This window comes from Oncorhynchus mykiss, chromosome 19, assembly GCF_057628025.1.
Source record: "Oncorhynchus mykiss isolate SJ-2025 chromosome 19, ASM5762802v1, whole genome shotgun sequence".
Classification (NCBI taxonomy): Eukaryota; Metazoa; Chordata; class Actinopteri; order Salmoniformes; family Salmonidae; genus Oncorhynchus; species Oncorhynchus mykiss.
Genome location: NC_143040.1, coordinates 47,556,986 through 47,578,008, shown reverse-complemented (window position 1 = coordinate 47,578,008; position 21,023 = coordinate 47,556,986). Strand labels below are relative to the sequence as shown.

Here is a 21,023-nt window from a genome sequence, read left to right as displayed (position 1 = left end):
AAACTTTTGAATGGTAGTGTATATATGGAAGGTTTCATTCAAATCAAAAGGGGTGCTGTCAAAAAGTGATTGAATTTTTGCGGATTTACCGAATGTACTCAGATAATAGTAAAAACTCTTGCACCACGAAAGATAAATGCTAACAAACGGCTAATCGCTGATTGGCATGCTAAATACAGTATCAATGCATTCTAAATGATAAATGCTAATGCTAGCGCTCACACTAGCAGGAGTGTGAGCTAGCTAACAAGCTCAATATAAATGGTAATTACAAACAACAATAGGCAATCTCGATCTCAGAAAACAAGCCATAAACATCTTACGGCACTTACTTTTAGATGCACGCACAATAAAACATCAGAACAGCAAATGTATTGTGACCACAGGAAGAAGAGTTGTTGGAGGGATAACATTAAATGCTCATCAGAATGGTGAAAGCATGTTTCTGACTGAAAGCACGTTTTTGACATCTGACCTGCTCGTCTTCTGACTAGTTGGAATACAGCTATGACCGGAAGTTACTTTTTCTTAGCAGGTTAGGAGAACTTACACAGCAGGTTAGGACAATTAACGTGGCAGGTTAGGAGAATTCGGTTAAGGTTAGGAAAAGGGTTAGGGTTAGCTAAACTGCTCTCCTAACCTGCTACGAAAAGTAACTTCCGGTCGTAGCTGTACTCCATCTAGTTACAACCCCGTGCTCATGCTGGGGTCTTTTCCAGGGAATACTGACTGCTGATAGGCAAACATAATACTGACTAGTGTGATCTTGACAAATAAGAACTAAAGAAACGTTGTGGTCTTGTCAATAGAAGGCTGAGCTGCCTAAAGCTAGTTTAGAGTATGCTTCCCAGTCTAAAAAAGTTTGCAGACATTTTATGATTACATTTTTTGATGTTTTTGTTCGTTTTGATCTTCAGCGGGGGGGTTTTCAGCTGTTCGTGCACACAACATTTTTTGTTGAGACAAGTCGGATTTTGGTAGCCAAAGTTTACATCCCTTCATCAGTGATTGGTCAACAGTATTACTCCTACTCGGAGTGGGAACATAAAGTGTTTGTTGTCATTCAACGAGAGATGACTAGATTTCATGCACATTTTTCACTTGAGATAGTAGTCAGATATAAAATTGTGTGACTAAGACCTCTGCAAAAACTTCAAAGTTTATTTCAGATTTTTTGATTTATCTTTGATTAATTCAGACTATTTTCAGGAAGTGTATACTGGCTATGTTGTTGCCATGGTGTCTCAAGAGGGACAAACAGTAATATTGCTGCTTTTTTCTTGTTTTTCAAGTGAAGCTCTTTAGGGAATATGCGAGCATGCCTAGCTGAGTTCAATTAGAAGCAAACCGAACCTACGTATGCTGATGCCTTTAAGTAAGTACTAAATAGCTGACTGAAGCTGGCCATTTTTACACACACACACACACACACACACACACACATTAACACACACACACACACACTAACACACACACACACACACACACACACACACACACACACACACACACACACACACACACACACACACACACACACACACACACAGTCTTATACAGGTAACCTTGTGGGGACACACAAGTCCCATTCAAAATCCTATTTTCCCTAACTACAAATCCTAAAATGAACCCTAACCCATACTCTTACCCTAACCATAACCCTAATCTTAACCCAAAAACCTAACCTTAACCATAAACCTAACCCCAGCTCCTAACCCTAACACTAATTCTAACCTTAACCCTAAATCCCCTAGAAATAGCATTTGACCTTGTGGGAATTAACAAAATGTCCCAAGTTGGTCAAATTTTTGTTTATTTACTGTTCTTGTCTGGTCCCCACAAGAATAGCTACACACACACACACACACACACAGACACACACAGGTTTGAAGTGTATTGTAAACTGTCCCAGGACCTCAACAACTTGTCCAGTAGTATAGTGGTGCCTGGAGAAGGGGGTATACACTAATTTTGCTCCCCAAAATAATTATATTGCAAACAGTGACATACAGTCTGAATGACCTAGAATGATTAATCCCATATTGGTCTTTCACAGTCATTCACAGGTTTCTGATTTAGATGTTGTTCAGGTTTTCCCTGTCAAACTCACACTTTTTTCTAAATTGAAAAATAACAAATCTGGATGTTCTAAGTCCACAAAACTGCTTAAACCACATCAGGAGACCACTTTTAAGGTCTGGGAAAAATCTAAGAAATTTTTATTTTTGAGGGTAGTTACCCTTTAATTGAACTGTGCAGGCACCTAGCACTGTTGCTTGGTTAGCAGTGTTTCTATAGTGCACATGAGCTGGAGTTTGCAAATGAATGGGGAAGCTGCATCCCAATATGGCAAACAGAGAATAGGCTAGTGGGTGTGTCGAAAGGACAGTAGTGGGCGTGTGGAAAGGAGTGGGTGTGACAAAAGGAAAGTAGTGGGCATATGGAAAATAGTGGGTGTGTCGAAAGGAAAGTAGTGGGCATGAGGAAAGGAGTGGGTGTGACAAAAGGAAAGTAGTGGGCATGAGGAAAGGAGTGGGTGTGACAAAAGGAAAGTAGTGGGCATGTGGAAAGGAGTGGGTGTGACAAAAGGAAAGTAGTGGGCATGAGGAAAGGAGTGGGTGTGACAAAAGGAAAGTAGTGGGCATGTGGAAAGGAGTGGGTGTGACAAAAGGAAAGTAGTGGGCATGAGGAAAGGAGTGGGTGTGACAAAAGGAAAGTAGTGGGCATGTGGAAAGGAGTGTAGAAAGCTGTGTCGAAAGCTGTCTGCTAAAGGTTAGACGGTTTTGATTGAGCAGTGTTGTTTTCATTCTGTTTCTTACCACTCAACTACCTTGCCGTGAGAGTTTAGACTTCTGTTTTGAAGCCAGACGATGAGTCTGAGTTGTATTTCACTGTTGTATTTCATAATTGTAAATGTTCCGTTATAAAACTGATGATTGTTTATTTTTTTATTAAAAGTATTAATTATGTGTGTACTCTTGCTTCGTGCGTTGTATGCATGTGCTTACTGTGACTTTCACCCTGATATTTGCTACTAGGTAGCAACTTCCCATGCCCTTGCAGGACAGCAGTGCTTGGCAAGCGTGAGCAAAGGGAACTGTGTCCTGGCGTTGTTGCCTTTCATGCCCTCCCCACTGAGTAGTAGACTGCATGTAGGCCCTATGTATCAAGGTGAGATGGTTATCAATATTAGTTATTTATTGTGTAGGCTGCTATCCTACTTTAAATAAAATCATGTGAGAGACAAAAATGGCCATGTTAGCAACTGCTGGTGACATGAGCGTGATAACCAGTAAGAAGAACCCTCAAGTCGGCAGGGATGTCGATACAACACCGGTTCACTGGTCGCCTGGTTATCAACTCATCGTGCAGCCCAATCAGCCACGCAAAACGGTCTTGAGTGGAAACCAATCTGCCCAATTAGCTGATTCGCATTCCACACACCCACTCGCCCATTCTCCAGTCGCCATATTGGGGTGCAGCTACCCATACTTGAAACAAATGGCCACTAGATGTTTGTAAATAATCATGATATCATTCTGCCATCATTTTGTAGCTAGTTAACATTTAACTGAGAATGTTTTGGGGAAAGCCTTTCCATCTACCAGAATACAATTAGGCCTATCATTAGCATTGCAATATGTTTCCCGTTCCTTAATTGTTTGAAGCCTGGAAGGTGGAGGCAATTATTTTATAAAGACTTCCTCATATGCGCACTCCTGTTCTATTGGTTTTCAAATAAACTTTATTTAATTGTCTAGCAGCCAAAGCTATTATCCTAGTTATATTACCAACCCATGGTAGTTGTTGCGTCTTTAGATCTCCCCTCATTTTAGAACAGTGTTTTCTCACAAATTGTATTTTGGAAGATTTTTAAGCTAAACACCTTAAATTTAATTGATTGGACATGATATGGAAAGGCACACACTTGTCTATATGAGGTCCCACAGTTGACAGTGCATGTACGAGCAGAAACCAAGCCATGAGGTCAAAGGAATTGTCCACAGCACTCAGAGACAGGATTGTGTCGAGGCACAGATCTGGGGAAGGGTACCAAAACATTTCTGCAGCATTGAAGGTCCCCAAGAACCCATTCTTATATTGAATAAGACTCTTCCTAGAGCTGGCCGCCCAGGCAAACTGAGAAATCAGGGGAGAAGGGCCTTGGTCAGGGAGGTGACCAAGAACCTGATGGTCACTCTGACAGAGCTCCAGACTTCCTCTGGGGAGAACCTTCCAGAAGGACTACCATCTCTGCAACACTCCACCAATCAGGCCTTTATGGTAGAGTGGCCAGACGGAAGCCATTCCTCAGTAAAAGGCACATGACAGCTCGCTTAGAGTTTGCCAAAAGGAACCTGAAGGACTCTCAGAACATGAGGAACAAGATTCTCTGGTTTGATGAAACCAAGATTGAACTCTTTGGCCTGAATGCCAAGCGTCACAGCTGGAGGAAACCTGAATGGTGGTAGCAGCATCATGCTGTGGGGATGTTTTTCAGCGGCAGGGACTGGGAGACTAATCAGGATCGAGGGAATGATGAACGGAGCAAAATACAGATAGATTCTTGATGAAAACCTTCTCCAGAGCGCTCAGAACCTCAGACGTGCACAAAGGTTCACCTTCCAACAGGACAACGACCCTAAGCATACAGCCAAGACGAAGCAGGAGTGGCTTCGGGACAAGTCTCTGAATGTCCTTGAGTGGCCCAGCCAGATCCCGGACTTGAACCCGATCGAACATCTCTGGAGAGACCTGAAAATAGCTATGCAGCGACACTCCCCATCCAACCTGACAGAGCTTGAGAGGAATTGCAGAAACTCCCCAAATACAGGTGTGCCAAGCTTGTAGCATCATACCCAAGAAGACACTAGGCTGTAATCACTGCTAAAGGTGCTTCAACAAAGTACGAAGTAAAGGGTCGGGGGGGTTGTATACATTTGCAAAAATTTCTAAAAATCTGTTTTTGCTTTGTCATTATAGGGAATTGTGTGTAGATTGATGAGGGTAAAAACAATTTAGTCAATTTTAGAATAAGGTTGTAAAGTAACAAAATGTGGAAAAGGTCAAGTGGTCTGAATACTTTCCGAATGTACTGTACCGCTAGTACACTACTTTAATACGCATTGTGGCTATTAAGAAGTGAGTATACACATTTCCCACAAAAAAATGGGTTTAGGCTTATACCTGCTATACCCTCTACTACACCACTGAACCTGTCCATAAAAAATGCTTCATCTTCAAATACCAGTCACCTGGAGTTATATTATGGTGCCATCTGGTGGATAGATTTTCCAATTATCAATTCTTAAGTGAACAATTACACTGACTGCACAAAACATTCGGAACACCTGCTCTTGCCATGACATATTGTTGATGTCATTTGTAATTCCACTTCAATCAGTGTAAATGAAGGGGAGGAGACCGGTTAAAGAAGGGTTTTTAAGTCTTGAGACATGGATTGTGTATGTGTGTCATTCAGAGGGTGAATGGGCACGACAAAATATTTAAGTGTCGTAGAACAGGGCAAGGTAGGTTGTAGGTCTGTGCCAGGCACACAGGTTTGAGCAGAGCCGCCAACTCTCACGCATTGGCCATGAAACACGCATTTGACCCTCTTCTCACTCGCCACACCTCATATCTCACGCATTGAAAATAACTACTTTTATTTTTCTAATTAGTTCACTGTATAGTGTATTGTCCTGTCCTGCAAAACTACTGTGAACCACAGCACATTGAAGCATATGAGTGGTCTAGTTATGTAAGGGGTCAAGGGTATTGGATGAGTGTTTTAAAGAAACGCCCCTCAAGATTAGAGTGGAGCTAAACGGAGAGAGAATGTTCTTTGTTGAGTTTATAAATCTGAAAAATATAGCAGCAGGGTAGTACTTTTAAAAAAATGTACTTCTCCTCGTTTGGCATTTGGCTGTGACAATGAAAAGGCAGCAGACATAGGCCAACAGTATGTTTTAGTAGAGAAGTTTGGAAGGGTGACCTGATTTGTAACTATGTTGTCAAACTTTGTGAACCCAAAGCTGTGCTTGTCAGCAAGAACACTACTGTTATTGCCCACACTTATTTTATTATTCCACTTCTTCACAATTTTACCACTGTGAACACATTTTAAATCTGATATGCCTACTTTTGTCTTTGAAAATGAATTACGCGAGGCAAGGTATTTTTGCAGCCATTCATGGACAGTTTTGATTAAGTCATACAAATACGTGTCACGGCAGATTTCCTCCTCTTCCTCTGAAGAGGTGTAACAAGGATCGGACCAATACGCAGCGTGGTAGGTGTCCATGATTTTTAATAAGAAAAACTAAACATGACCACAGATACAAAATAATAAAGTGAACTGGCAACAAAACAGTCCCGTGTAGCACAAACACTGACACAGGAAACAATCACCCACAAAATACCCAAAGAATATGGCTGCCTAAATATGGTTCCCAATCAGAGACAACGATAAACACCTGCGTCTGATTGAGAACCAATCTAGGCAACCATAGACTTATATAAACACCTAGAATGAACACAACCCCTAAATCCACAAAAACACCTAGACAGTACAAACACCCTAGATGAGACAAAAACCATACATCACCTATGTCACACCCTGGCCTAACCAAAATAATAAAGAAAACAAAGATAACTAAGGCCAGGGCGTGACAATACGTATGGGATATTAAATGCTCCAGGCCTCAAATATAATGTGACATTTTAGTATTGTGCACATGCTAGGCAGAGATGGTAGGGGGATCTTCAACCAGTAGGCCTAGGATCTGGCAAGGATCTTCAACTAGTAGGTCTAAACCACCTGAATATTGATATTCATTGGATTTTTCTTGAATGTTGGGTGATTTTGAGAAATGAACTGTTATAACCAGAACATTTTCTTGTTATAACACCCAGCACTTGCGAAACATAGATCAGGATTTTCTTCCAGACCTATTTTAAAGAGATAGTTTACCCAAATTACAAAATGTTTGTGTCCTTACTTTGAAAGCAGTCTATGGACAAGGAGAATGCAGTATATCATTTGGTTACCCACTGCCATCAACTATTAATTGTAGTATCTCCTTTGCAGAATTTAGGTGTAGTGGTAACACTCCTAGGCACGTGGGTAACAACTTTCTACCTGAGAATAGGAATCAATCCCTGCTTCCAACCTTCCCACTATTTCTCCCATTTTCCTGTAACCCCATCTCATTTCTGAATGTCCGAATTAAAATGTCAAACCACCTAAAAAATGTGTTTAAATATTAGCATACTTTAAATTTAATTCCCCCAAAATCTCAAAGTAAGTCGTCAAATCTGGAGTGTTCATTTAATGTCCAAAGCATCCCGGATACATCTGACCTGTGATTTTTTGCATTTTCCACCCTGGTCATAGGCCTGGGGCCATGCCAAAATACTGTACGTAGAATTGCAGGAAATTAGCTTTAAAACAGTAAAATGTTCCTGGGGTTTGTTTCAGGGGGCAATGAAATTAAAATCTCACTCCAAGCTTTCTTGCTACAAAAGTTGGCAGCCCTGGGTTTGAGTGTGTCAAGAACTGCAAAGCTGCTGGGTTTTTCGCACTCAACAATGTCCAATGTGTATCAAGAATGGTCTACCACCCAAAGGATACCCAGCCAACATGAGCCAGCATCCCTGTGGAATGCGTTTGACACCTTGTTGAGTCCATGCTCCAACAAATTGAGGCTGTTCTGAGGACAAAATGGGGTGCAACTCAATATTAGGAAGGTGTTCCTAATGTTTTGTACACTCAGTTATACAAAATAATATGTCATGTCAACCATTTCCTTAGCCTATAATCCTGGCTGGCATCCTATTGAGTGCAATTTATATTTTTAATCCCCTGTTAACATTCTCAAGATCTCCAATAGGCTATTCTGCTGATATAATTCCATGATAATAACTAAAAACATAAGTGCAACAATCTTGTATTGCAGATCTATCGTCCCAGCACAACACAGGCACACATTGTTGCATTGACAGCACGGATTGATTATTGCCCGTGCAAAGAAAAATTATATTTGATTTTGTCTCGGAAAATGTGCTTTGAATAGGCATCGGTAGGCCTTATCTTCTGTCCCGTATAGACGGTAATGGTATAGCTGTGGAAACCAATTATTGAATAGATGAATAAGTAGAGCTGAATTACCCGACTGTCTCCCGGGGAGACGGAGAAGTAAACAATAGAAAGCTGAGCCCTGGCCTAGAGACAAAAGTAGTCTACAAGGCAGTAGTGATTGGGGGCACATCCGCACTCAGTTCTAAATTTACACAATTTGTCTTTGCAAAGTTAGAATGGATACGAAAGGCAACAAACGCGCAACTTCAGCAGGCTACCGATTGCCAGACCCACCTAACGTCGCTTTGATATCACAGTCCTCCGTCTCTGTGTACAAACTTCCGCCGGACAGGACTCGAAACACCCGCGGCGGAGAGAGTCCTTGGGAGAACCCCGACTCTCGCGACCCAGTCAAACAGGATCAAGTCTGGCGCGAGTTCGTGCGCGCAGAGAGGAATGGAGTGAAAGAATGGTAATGGCTGCTTTTAGAATGCACAACATGAATTATTTCCCTTCTTATCGTTTTTTACCAGTCTATCGTTAGTGCACATTTCATACAGGTAGCCCAATCTGAACCCGAAATCTTTACTGTTGTTAGCATTTAATTCAAATTCATGATACAGCCTATGTTTTCCATTTATTCTTGAAGAATTAAACGTACAAATGCTGACAATGCTATCTGGTACCTAATGAAATAAATGTAGGCCTTTCATTAGGGAGGTAGGCCGTAGACCCATGACACAACTGCGTTTTAAGTGTATATCCCAATGACTGTATATGAATGGAAAAAAGCCCTAGATCACGTGATACCAATCATTCCTATGTGAAGACTCAATAGCGCATTGAAGCAAAATCTGCTAACATTATGCGTAACCTTAAAATAAGACAAAAAAATAAAAAATAATGATTTTTTACAATTCGGACCATTTTGACTTTGTGGCTGTACTATCTAGTGGAAACCCAACTGAAGTAGGTTAAGATGGTGTCTCAGGGAGACATAACATGGTCACATAACATGTATAGCTATTCCAGGAAGTGATGTTGCAGGCTAGCTCAGTGCTGCCCCTTCTCATTGAGTAACACAATTTGAAGGCTAACCTGGGTACTTTAGGCTGCCATTAGCAACGATATAAATTATCCTTATAACTTCTTCTCGGTGCGATTTTAAAATAATCGGTTCAAGGACATACATCCGGTATATTAAAATGATTTATTGGTACTATGATTGTCGGAAGCTAGCCAACAGTAGCCCAGAGGTTAGAGCGTTGCGCAAGTAACTGAAAGGTTGCTGGATCGAATCCCCGAGCTGACAAGGTAAACATATGTCGTTCTACCCCTGAACAAGGCAGCCAACCCACAGTTCTCCGGTAGGCAGTCATTGTAAATAAGAATTTGTTCTTAACTGACTTGCCTAGTTGAATATATATTTTTATGTTATTTTATTTACATGAAGATTTACATTTTTCCATCCACTATATTTTCTGCTAACAATGCATACCGCGGTCGGCCTTGAGCTTCCGTGACATCAATGAAAGGGGGCAATCGTTCTCCCCTGGTATAGACAACCATATAGGCTTACAATCATAATTGTGTTTTGATCCACAGGCAGAAGAATTGGAGTTTTCTCAAGAACTATGATCAGCTGGTAAATAATTAGCCAATTTGTTATCTCATTAAATAGTCAACTGTTTTATTTTAACACAATCTCTTGTTGATATCAATGCTGCATGACCCCGATCTTAAGTTGGTATGACCCTAAACTTTGTGCCCACTTGTCCACACAGGGTAACCACAGGGCAGAGAGCCCTTTACCAAACTATGTGCCAGTGTTTTCTGACCATATCCCCAACACCACCAACCAGATGTTTGGGAGTCGTGTGTGCACACCACTGGGCAGGGAGCTGATGAGAATGGATAAGCTGTTAATTGGAAGCTATAGCAAGTGCAAGCCGGGTCCAGATATGCAGCCTTGCTAGCATCAGCAGGGAATAAGACTCACCCAAGAATGCCCACAATCAACCCCGCCTTCCAAAAGAAAGCATATCAGTTCTGTTTAAAAAGTGTAGCTCGTGTTCATGTAGCTAGTGATGGCTGATATGTTCCTTGAATTGAGGTTTTACTCATATTCATTGGAGGCTTGCTTTACATTAGGAGCACCATTTTCAAGAAATCTATTTTAACTGATAGCTGCTCATGTGTTTGACCCGTGAAGAGTTTACACATTGCCAATAGATCTAGTTGAGGCTCTACTTAACTCAGAAAATGATGCCATTTTTGTTAAATTTCTGTTATATTTCTCAATAAAGAAGTACTGTATATTGTACTATGGATATTATTGTGTGAACTAACTGAAGCATAGCCTATTCAATGATACACAAAAAAAAAATATTTCCATAGTGAATACTTTCAAGCTCATGGGAACTCACCCAGTTGAAGTTGACCTATCATAGCGAGTCATTGGCTCTTGCCATATGCTGTGTAGATCATCCAGCTATGTGCCTCAAGCACAAAAGAATGCATAGGAAATATTAATAATGAAATTAGATGGTTCTATTTTCCCTATTTACAGTGCCTTGCAAAAGTATTCGGCCCCCTTGAACTTTGCGACCTTTTGCCACATTTCAGGCTTCAAACATAAAGATATAAAACTGTATTTTTTTGTGAAGAATCAACAACAAGTGGGACACAATCATGAAGTGGAACGACATTTATTGGATATTTCAAACTTTTTTAACAAATCAAAAACTGAAAAATTGGGCGTGCAAAATTATTCAGCCCCCTTAAGTTAATACTTTGTAGCGCCACCTTTTGCTGCGATTACAGCTGTAAGTCGCTTGGGGTATGTCTCTATCAGTTTTGCACATCAAGAGACTGACATTTTTTCCCATTCCTCCTTGCAAAACAGCTCGAGCTCTGAGGTTGGATGGAGAGCATTTGTGAACAGCAGTTTTCAGTTCTTTCCACAGATTCTCGATTGGATTCAGGTCTGGACTTTGACTTGGCCATTCTAACACCTGGATATGTTTATTTTTTAACCATTCCATTGTAGATTTTGCTTTATGTTTTGGATCATTGTCTTGTTGGAAGACAAATCTCCGTCCCAGTCTCAGGTCTTTTGCAGACTCCATCAGGTTTTCTTCCAGAATGGTCCTGTATTTGGCTCCATCCATCTTCCCATCAATTTGAACCATCTTCCCTGTCCCTGCTGAAGAAAAGCAGGCCCAAACCATGATGCTGCCACCACCATGTTTGACAGTGGGGATGGTGTGTTCAGCTGTGTTGCTTTTACGCCAAACATAACGTTTTGCATTGTTGCCAAAAAGTTCAATTTTGGTTTCATCTGACCAGAGCACCTTCTTCCACATGTTTGGTGTGTCTCCCAGGTGGCTTGTGGCAAACTTTAAACAACACTTTTCATGGATATCTTTAAGAAATGGCTTTCTTCTTGCCACTCTTCCATAAAGGCCAGATTTGTGCAATATACGACTGATTGTTGTCCTATGGACAGAGTCTCCCACCTCAGCTGTAGATCTCTGCAGTTCATCCAGAGTGATCATGGGCCTCTTGGCTGCATCTCTGATCAGTCTTCTCCTTGTATGAGCTGAAAGTTTAGAGGGAGGCCAGGTCTTGGTAGATTTGCAGTGGTCTGATACTCCTTCCATTTCAATATTATCGCTTGCACAGTGCTCCTTGGGATGTTTAAAGCTTGGGAAATCTTTTTGTATCCAAATACGGCTTTAAACTTCTTCACAACAGTATCTCGGACCTGCCTGGTGTGTTCCTTGTTCTTCATGATGCTCTCTGCGCTTTTAACGGACCTCTGAGACTATCACAGTGCAGGTGCATTTATACAGAGACTTGATTACACACAGGTGGATTGTATTTATCATCATTAGTCATTTAGGTCAACATTAGATCATTCAGAGATCCTCACTGAACTTCTGGAGAGAGTTTGCTGCACTGAAAGTAAAGGGGCTGAATAATTTTGCACGCCAAATTTTTCAGTTTTTGATTTGTTAAAAAAGTTTGAAATAACCAATAAATGTCGTTCCACTTCATGATTGTGTCCCACTTGTTGTTGATTCTACACAAAAAAATACAGTTTTATATCTTTATGTTTGAAGCCTGAAATGTGGCAAAAGGTCGCAAAGTTCAAGGGGGCCGAATACTTTTGCAAGGCACTGTATTTGGCATTAAGGTATAACTGGAGCTACACGGATGATTCATTTCATTATCAATGGGCTTGTAAGTGATGAACATATCAAAGCTATGTGAACATGATGAAATGACGGAGAGAGGGAAATGCTTGAGTCTTTTAATAACTAAGAACTAATTTGGCAATTGCCAAATAATATTTTTCTTTGCTAAATCTTTTTCTTATTCTTTGTAAATGCTGAAAAATCCCCTTATAAGGAACTCCACTCTGGGAAAATTGCCTGTGGGACAAAAATACAAAACGTTAACATCACTGTTACTTCAGCCATATGCTACTGTATGTTACTGTAAAGTAAAGACATAGTTAATGAAATTGATTATTTTTGGAAGGATTGTTCAGAATCATACCTCTATAGGATAGAATACCAGGGGCAGGATTCTGCCAGCTATCTTGAGCAGACTCAAATGGCAACGCCATAGGCACAATGAGGGTAGAGTGTGAGGGAGGCTTGGAGGCTTTGTGGTGGTCCATAATTGCCCCATAGACTTGCAGTTAGTGGGGAAAATGTTAGCAGGAGATCACCACAAAGAGCAATGATTGGCTGGTACAGTCTTGGAGTTAAACCTAATGTAGTCTAAATTAACATTCACCTGCTCTCCTTTGGGGAGACTGCCAGCGTTCCCCAGATGTCCATTCATTCCCATTGGGGGAGGTGGTGGTACTGGCTTGTTCTGTAAAACACGTTAACTTATTTTACAATTATTAGTAATATTCTCACAGTTGAAATACAATGATCATTCACTGCTTTAAATTGAATTGAATGTAAGTGTATACCTCAGCATTGGGCTCAATTTTGTCAACCCATCTGTGCAGTGTTGGATCCCAGATAATCTGAGGATGAAAATAATAACACTGTGAATCAAGCCACAGAGAAAAACACTAATCCACTAGTGTCTATATATAGAATATAAATAACAGGTTCTTTACCGATTTGTCATTGTCCTCGGGTAGATGAGCCTCCTTCAGATGAACCTCTTTCCCCTACAGAGAACCAGCTGAGCCAGCCACCATTGTTTGGTGTGTTCTTTGCCGCAGGGGTCTCAGGCTCAGCCACTGGCCCGGCTGCCAGTCTGGCTTCGAGGGTTGGCCTCGGAGTGTTCTGGCTTGGTGATGGACATCATAGCAGGATGCGCAACATGTCTACTCCGGACATCTGTAATAAGAAGGAGAAGTCTGGCCACTCTGCTCATGTCACCATACAGAACAATCACTAGCTGACAGGTTAGGAGCGTCTCGCTCTGATACTCTCAACCAGACTGCCGGCAGTCACAAAGATTCTTAGAGCTAAACCTATTTTATGTAGCTAGAGAACGCATGAAAATATAACAGCCACACACTCACACGAGTAGCAGGCATTTGATCTATCACAACTAATTATCACACTCTTGCAATGGCAAATTAATTTCTTATAAAATAAGGCTTAAATGACCTCTTCTCTTGGAATAGTACACACTCCACCATCCCATTCCCACTTTCGTCCCACCATGGGGATGATGGGAGGTGGTTGTGGAGGATTGTCTCTATTCTTCACAGGGAAACCGGCTTTCGTGAGGATCTCTTCCCTCTGTTCAGAAACGCTGCTTGTTGGGAAGATCCCCTCCCTCTGATGAATGTTGAGATTACCTCCCTCTGTGCAGCAATGTTGGCTTCTGGGATGAAGTATAGAGCACATACAGTCATTCAAGAAAAATCTACCACTTGCAATCTATATTGTAATTGACACCGATCCATCCCAAACATTTCAATCATCATCCTCACCATAACATCATTACATAGAGTTATTCTACAGTATCTTAGACTCATCTGACACTATCTGAGAGATAGCAGTCTGCAACTAAATAAACTTTCCATGCAGGTCATTCAGCTGACCCTTCCAGGTGTTTCATCGACTGCTTTACATTGTTCAGCAGGACCTGAATCTCTGCCCTACAGGAAATCAGGTGGTTCAACAGACTGAGATGAAGAGAGAGGCTTCATGCCCATTTGACCATCTTTAGGATTCTTTCTCACTTAACACCAATCTTATTAGGAATGCACCTTTGTGGAGATGTTACAAGTGTTATTTAGAAAGCCTTACCTTGTCAGGTGCCGAGAGGACGACGGGATGTCTTCCTGCTCCAGTGAGCTCTGCTGGCATGTCTTGCTTACTGTTGGAGGAACGTGTAACAGATTAGAGGACAAATACTTATGGTTGTTCAGCAATAAAACATTCAGCACACCATGAATGTTGAACAGTAAAGCTGAAGTCAAACCTTGCTCCATTGTTGGTCATTCACAGGGGACACCATTTCCATTGGCCATATAGAGATTCCCGTAATTGTTAATGGCATATGGGGGATGGTCTAACCCTGGTAAAAGAATAACAACAGCTAGGATTTACTCTCTCACTTTCAGATAAAGTAATACAATCATGACCGGTCAGAAATGCAACGCTTACCTCCATCCAGGTTGTATCACATCCGGCCGTGATTGGGAGCCCCATAGGGCGGCGCAGAAGTGGCCCAGCGTTGTCCCGGTTTGGCCGGGGTAGGCCATCATTGTAAATAAGAATTTGTTCTTAACTGACTTGCCTAGTTAAATAAAGGTTAAATAATAAAACATAAAAAAAATTATATATTGGCCCATTGTTTTGGGCAACATTCTCCCAATTTTGCCCACTAGTTCCAGCTTGTGATGCACCGTCCTTAATGAAACAATCAAGTCAATATATTTTTTTATATACATTTCAGAGAAGGAACATTACCAATTCTACATGAGGCAGTGTTTCGACAGTGTTTCCAGATATTGCAATCTCAGGGGTCCTCATGAGGTAAGTAAAGAATCTGATGTCTGAGTACTCACAGGGAAGGTATGCATGATTCTAGGCGAAGCCAGTCCTTTACGCGATGAGCATCTCATCTGGGTCAGCAGTGGAAGGATTGATACACAAGCCTTCAGACTACTTTATGTCTTGGGCCTTAATGATGAAACATAGAAATATAATTTATATTGTGATGCATAATTGCCATGGCAATGTTGAATGTTCAGTCAATTAGCATTATGGGTAATGTTGTCAGATTCATGGAGTGACTGGCCAATGCTGATTTTAGACTATGATACCCAGGGCTATATGCAAGGATGAGCCAAATAGATTATGCATAAACGCATTGCATAAATGTCCTGGTGCTAGGCCAGCAACAGTCTTCTGCTGGAGTAGGTTTGAATTTGTTTGCAGAAAAGTGCATACCGAAAGTATACTGCTAATATCTGCCCATTACCCTGTTAGGTTCTATGAATGTGTAATTGTTTTTTGATTGATGTATTGCATGCACGGTGTTAATTGTAAGCTAGAAATCAAATGCATTATATGTGATGATAATTGTAACGCCTGCGGATACAGTTTAGCCGACACAATATCATGCATAAGTTAGTTACATTGTATTTAGCAAACCCATGACACGCAATACACTTCCTGCCAGTACTGGTCCTGACCGTCCTGCTGCTTTAGGAAATAAAATTGTCCCAGTAAGCAGAATGACGTTGAAAATAGTCTAAAAAACATATTTTCCAGACGTTGAAGAAAGGTTCCATTTAGGTGCTGAATGAAAGGTGAAAATACGTATATACGGAGGTTGAAATCAGTAAAAAAAATTGTTCTGAATGAAATGTGAAAATATGTCATTTATAGACGTCTATGTTTGGGCCAAATCAGTTCTGGTCCAGAGTGGACAAAATCTTAACCAAACATAGACGTCTTTGATTGGTTCAGATTTGGTCCAAATCATTGGACAGGATAAGAAAAATACACCCTAAAGTCGTCAGCGTCGGTCCATGCTTACTGAGGTATAGCCTACAGTGTCGCCTTAAATTTAATTTGAGGAATGCCCATCTATGTGGTAGACCTATTGTTTATAAAACACCAAAAACGGCCAATCCAGACAGGACCAAAAAAAGACTCCAAAAGATGTCGGCGTCGGTCCACGCTTACTGGGGTGTAGCCTACTATGTTGTCATCAATGGCATTTTATGAATGTCCATCCATGTGGTAGGCCCACCTTTTGTAAAACAGGCTGTTGCATTGGCTTTATTAGTCCTAATTCCCGTGACTAATCAATTGAGCTATTTGAATATCATCTACCCAACTTTATCAGGAGTTATCCTGAGTATATTTGCAATGTGTTAACACAGCGGGAAATGCAGAACTATTTTATGTTTTGCTATGATCCGTTCATAAAAAATGTATGAATACAAATTTGAAACCACTGATCGTGACAATTCAGCCCATGGGATGAAACTCCTGGACAGCGGTTGTGAGTAGCTTGATTGTCCATTCGACATTGTCCATTTTACTTTGACCTATACTGTTTTTAGGATATGTTCTTTGTTAACATGTCAGCGCATTTTTTAAATTTGATTGGGCGCCATTTAGGTTAAGCTATTTGATCCGAGAAACCTGCATAATGTAATTTTTGTCTCATTACGTTGTCAGACATTTTACCTCCAGCCTCTAGGCTACAGAAAAGACGGAATGTTCGTGGAGCGCTGCGTCTCTCCAACTGCACCCTAGAGAGGAGCGCTGGGAATGGACAAGATACATATTTTGCTTCGTTGGATTTGGCACAGTGTGCACTTCTTATCCCAGGGCGGCATCAGCGCTAACCTAAAAAGCCCATATGCCACTGGTTGAGAGAAGTTGTTATTGTTTTGGGGCAGAATTATGTGAGGTTGTATGTGCTGTTGGTGTGTCTTGGTCAGTTTAGCTAGAAAAGAACGCCCTCGTCAATCTGTAGGCCGGCCCTCAAGTAAGAAGAAAGTAAATAGAGCTTCCTCTGAAGTTGACACAAGAATGACACCAAACCATTCAATCATGATGACATGTACAATGTCGCAGTGCTGCTCTGAAATGAAATATCCTTGTTGCAAGGGCCAAGGCAAGTATATATCAGATTTGGTTCAGCATCAGGTTAAGGACAACCCAGGGAATATGTATTTCATTTAACATGTATTTAACTAGGCAAGTCAGTTAAGAACAAATTATTATTTACAATGACAGTCAAACCCTAACCCTGAAGCTGGGCCAATTGTGCGCCGCCCTATGGGACTCACAATCACGTCCGGTTGTGATACAGCCTGAAATCGAAACAGGGTCTGTAGTGATGCCTCTTGCACTGAGATGCAGTGCTTTAGACAGCTGCGCAACTCGGGAGCCCCCAAGTGGCACATACAGCAACTAATTTGCATAACAGATATATTTTTGAATGTGTAAAACATTCAAGGAGCATAAGAAATTGGGTGTCAAATCAAAGCTACGAGTCTATATTTGTGAGTAAAATAAACATACATTTTCCATCTGAAATATTTGGCATAAGCAAAGTCTTTGATTTCTGGGTCAACAGATGGAAAATAGATCTTAGAAAACATCTACCAGAAAAGTTTTAAAAAGTATCAGAAATACATCAAACACAATAACATTGATGTAAAGAACCCTGCCAACTAATATCAACAAGGACAGTATATTTTGTTTAGGATACATTGTTTACCTTGTGTAAGTTTATGAAATATTGCCTTGTTCCGTTACCCACACACATATCATTAAGATATATTCTAATTTCTCTCCCTCATGAGGGGGAGACACCCTGGACCCAAACTGTTACAGACCTATATCCATCCTGCCCTGCCTATCTAAGGTCTTCGAAAGCCAAGTCAACAAACAGGTCACTGACCATCTCGAATCCCACCGTATCTTCTCCGCTGTGCAATCTGGTTTCCGAGCCGGTCACGGGTGCACCTCAGCCACGCTCAAGGTACTAAACGATATCATAACCGCCATCGATAAAAGACAGTACTGTGCAGCCGTCTTCATCGACCTTGCCAAGGCTTTCGACTCTGTCAATCACCATATTCTTATCGGCAGACTCAGTAGCCTCGTTTTTCTGATGACTGCCTTGCCTGGTTCACCAACTACTTTGCAGACAGAGTTCAGTGTGTCAAATCGGAGGGCATGATGTCCGGTCCTCTGGCAGTCTCTATGGGGGTGCCACAGGGTTCAATTCTCGGGCCGACTCTTTTCTCTGTATATATCAATGATGTTGCTCTTGCTGCGGGCGATTCCCTGATCCACCTCTACGCAGACGACACCATTCTATATACTTCCGGCCCGTCCTTGGACACTGTGCTATCTAACCTCCAAACAAGCTTCAATGCCATACAACACTCCTTCCGTGGCCTCCAACTGCTCTAAACGCTAGTAAAACCAAATGCATGCTTTTCAACCGTTCGCTGCCTGCACCCGCGCACGCCTGACTAGCATCACCACCCTGGATGGTTCCGAACTTGAATATGTGGACATCTATAAGTACCTAGGTGTCTGGCTAGACTGTAAACTCTCCTTCCAGACTCATATCAAACATCTCCAATCAAAAATCAAATCTAGAGTCGGCTTTCTATTCCGCAACAAAGCCTCCTTCACTCACGCCGCCAAACTTACCCTAGTAAAACTGACTATCCTACCGATCCTCGACTTCGGCGATGTCATCTACAAAATTGCTTCCAACACTCTACTCAGCAAACTGGATGCAGTTTATCACAGTGCCATCCATTTTGTCACTAAAGCACCTTTACCACCCACCACTGCGACCTGTATGCTCTAGTCGGCTGGCCCTCGCTACATATTCGTCGCCAGACCCACTGGCTCCAGGTCATCTACAAGTCCATGCTAGGTAAAGCTCCGCCTTATCTCAGTTCACTGGTCACGATGGCAACACCCACCCGTAACACGCGCTCCAGCAGGTGTCTCACTGATCATCCCTAAAGCCAACACCTCATTTGGCCGCCTTTCGTTCCAGTTCTCTGCTGCCTGTGACTGGAACGAATTGCAAAAATCGCTGAAGTTGGAGACTTTTATCTCCCTCACCAACTTCAAACATCTGCTATCTGAGCAGCTAACCGATCGCTGCAGCTGTACATAGTCTATCGGTAAATAGCCCACCCATTTTTACCTACCTCATCCCCATACTGTTTTTATTTATTTTATTTTATGCTCTTTTGCACACCAATATCTCTACCTGTACATTACCATCTGATCATTTATCACTCCAGTGTTAATCTGCAAAATTGTAATTATTCGCCTACCTCCTCATGCCTTTTGCACACAATGTATATAGACTCTCCTTTTTTTCTACTGTGTTATTGACTTGTTAATTGTTTACTCCATGTGTAACTCTGTGTTGTCTGTTCACACTGCTATGCTTTATCTTGGCCAGGTCGCAGTTGCAAATGAGAACTTGTTCTCAACTAGCCTACCTGGTTAAATAAAGGTGAAATAAAAATAAATAAAAAATGAGGAAGGATAATTAAAATTCACAAAAGTACCAAGGAATGGTAGGTCTACCAATTAGTTATAGTGATTTTACTGATATCAATTTTGTTTATGAATTATTAAGTGATTAAAACTCGTAATTCCATTACCAAATCAGTAACGTAATTACAAAACAATCAGTAATGGAATTAATGCATCTGAATTGGCTATGGTAAATCATAGTATTCACAAAGCACAGTTGGGTCACCTGCTACTGTCCTACCTTCCACTGGCATAGTTATGTTCAACTCACAGGCCTAAGTTTTCTTTCTCTTTCAGTTGTCTGGTGGTAAAAGCAAGAGTATTAAAACAGTCTGGACAACCTCTCACTCTCAGGTCTTACCGACACATACCCATGAGCCCCCTCTATTTCCATTTACTGTAACCAGCATCCTCACCCAATGAGCGCCGATTGACACCATACAGCCACGATAGTTGAAATTTGGTCAGTCCACTCTGGCCTTGATGTTAACGTCTACAGATGGACCGGACCGGACCAAATCTGAACTTATCATAGACGTACGTTTCACAAGTTTGGATAGCATTTAGCTTAGTCCCAAACAATTGCATTTATCAGGAGTTGACTGGATTTACATCATGGAATGAAAATGTCTGTTTTATTGCATGTCATTACATAGTGTGGATTGCTGCACATGCATTTCTGATGTCTCCGTTCTGTCCACAGTTCTGGTATTATTTATTGTTAGGATACTGCTGAATTCATGGGTGTTGTCTACAGTTTGGTACTACAGGAGAGGGGGAAGAGAAGTGCTAAAGAAGCAAGATTGAATCTGCTATTCACAAACAATCCTGACAAATACAGTTGATTGTACCTCTGCTCGGTCAAACTGGACATTTAGCCTCCACTTCATCTTTCAGATTTTTACTGGACATTTAGCCTGCACTTCGTCTTTCAGGTTTTTACTGGACATTTAGCCTGCACTTCGTCTTTCAGGTTTTTACTGGACATTTAGCCTACACTTCGTCTTTCAGGGTTTTTACTGGACATTGAGGCTTATTTCAACATTTCACCCAAATGTGAGTCTGAGAACAGGACAGTGCTGGTGACAAACGGACAGGTGGAAACCCAATTATCATACTGAAAAAGGAATGGGTGCCGTACTGCCGTTTTCCAGAACAATGTTCAAATGAGTGAACCGATAGTGTTCATGTGCGTGGAGGTGTTTCAGGATCAGACATTAGTTCAGATGCAGATTTTGTGTGCGTATTTTTGAGCTTTTGCTACTGTCAATTTATTTCCTGAATACCTGAATCAATAAACCAAACCCTATTTAAAAAGATTGTATATGCCAGTACTTGTATATGCTGGTAAAATCACTTGAAAGTTGACATATGTGGTTATAGAAAATACAGCATACCTCACAATGAGA

General features: G+C 41.3%; 1 protein-coding gene across 1 annotated transcript; it reads left to right on the top strand.

Annotated features, from left to right (window-relative positions):
• Window positions 1-7,087: 7,087 nt before the first annotated feature.
• Window positions 7,088-10,403, top strand: cimip5 (ciliary microtubule inner protein 5). The gene is made up of 3 exons (XM_036954747.2): window positions 7,088-8,552; window positions 9,686-9,725; window positions 9,865-10,403. Exons 1-3 carry the CDS (start codon window positions 8,317-8,319, stop codon window positions 10,054-10,056), a joined length of 468 nt encoding a protein of 155 aa, XP_036810642.1. The 5' UTR covers window positions 7,088-8,316; the 3' UTR covers window positions 10,057-10,403.
• Window positions 10,404-21,023: the final 10,620 nt, after the last annotated feature.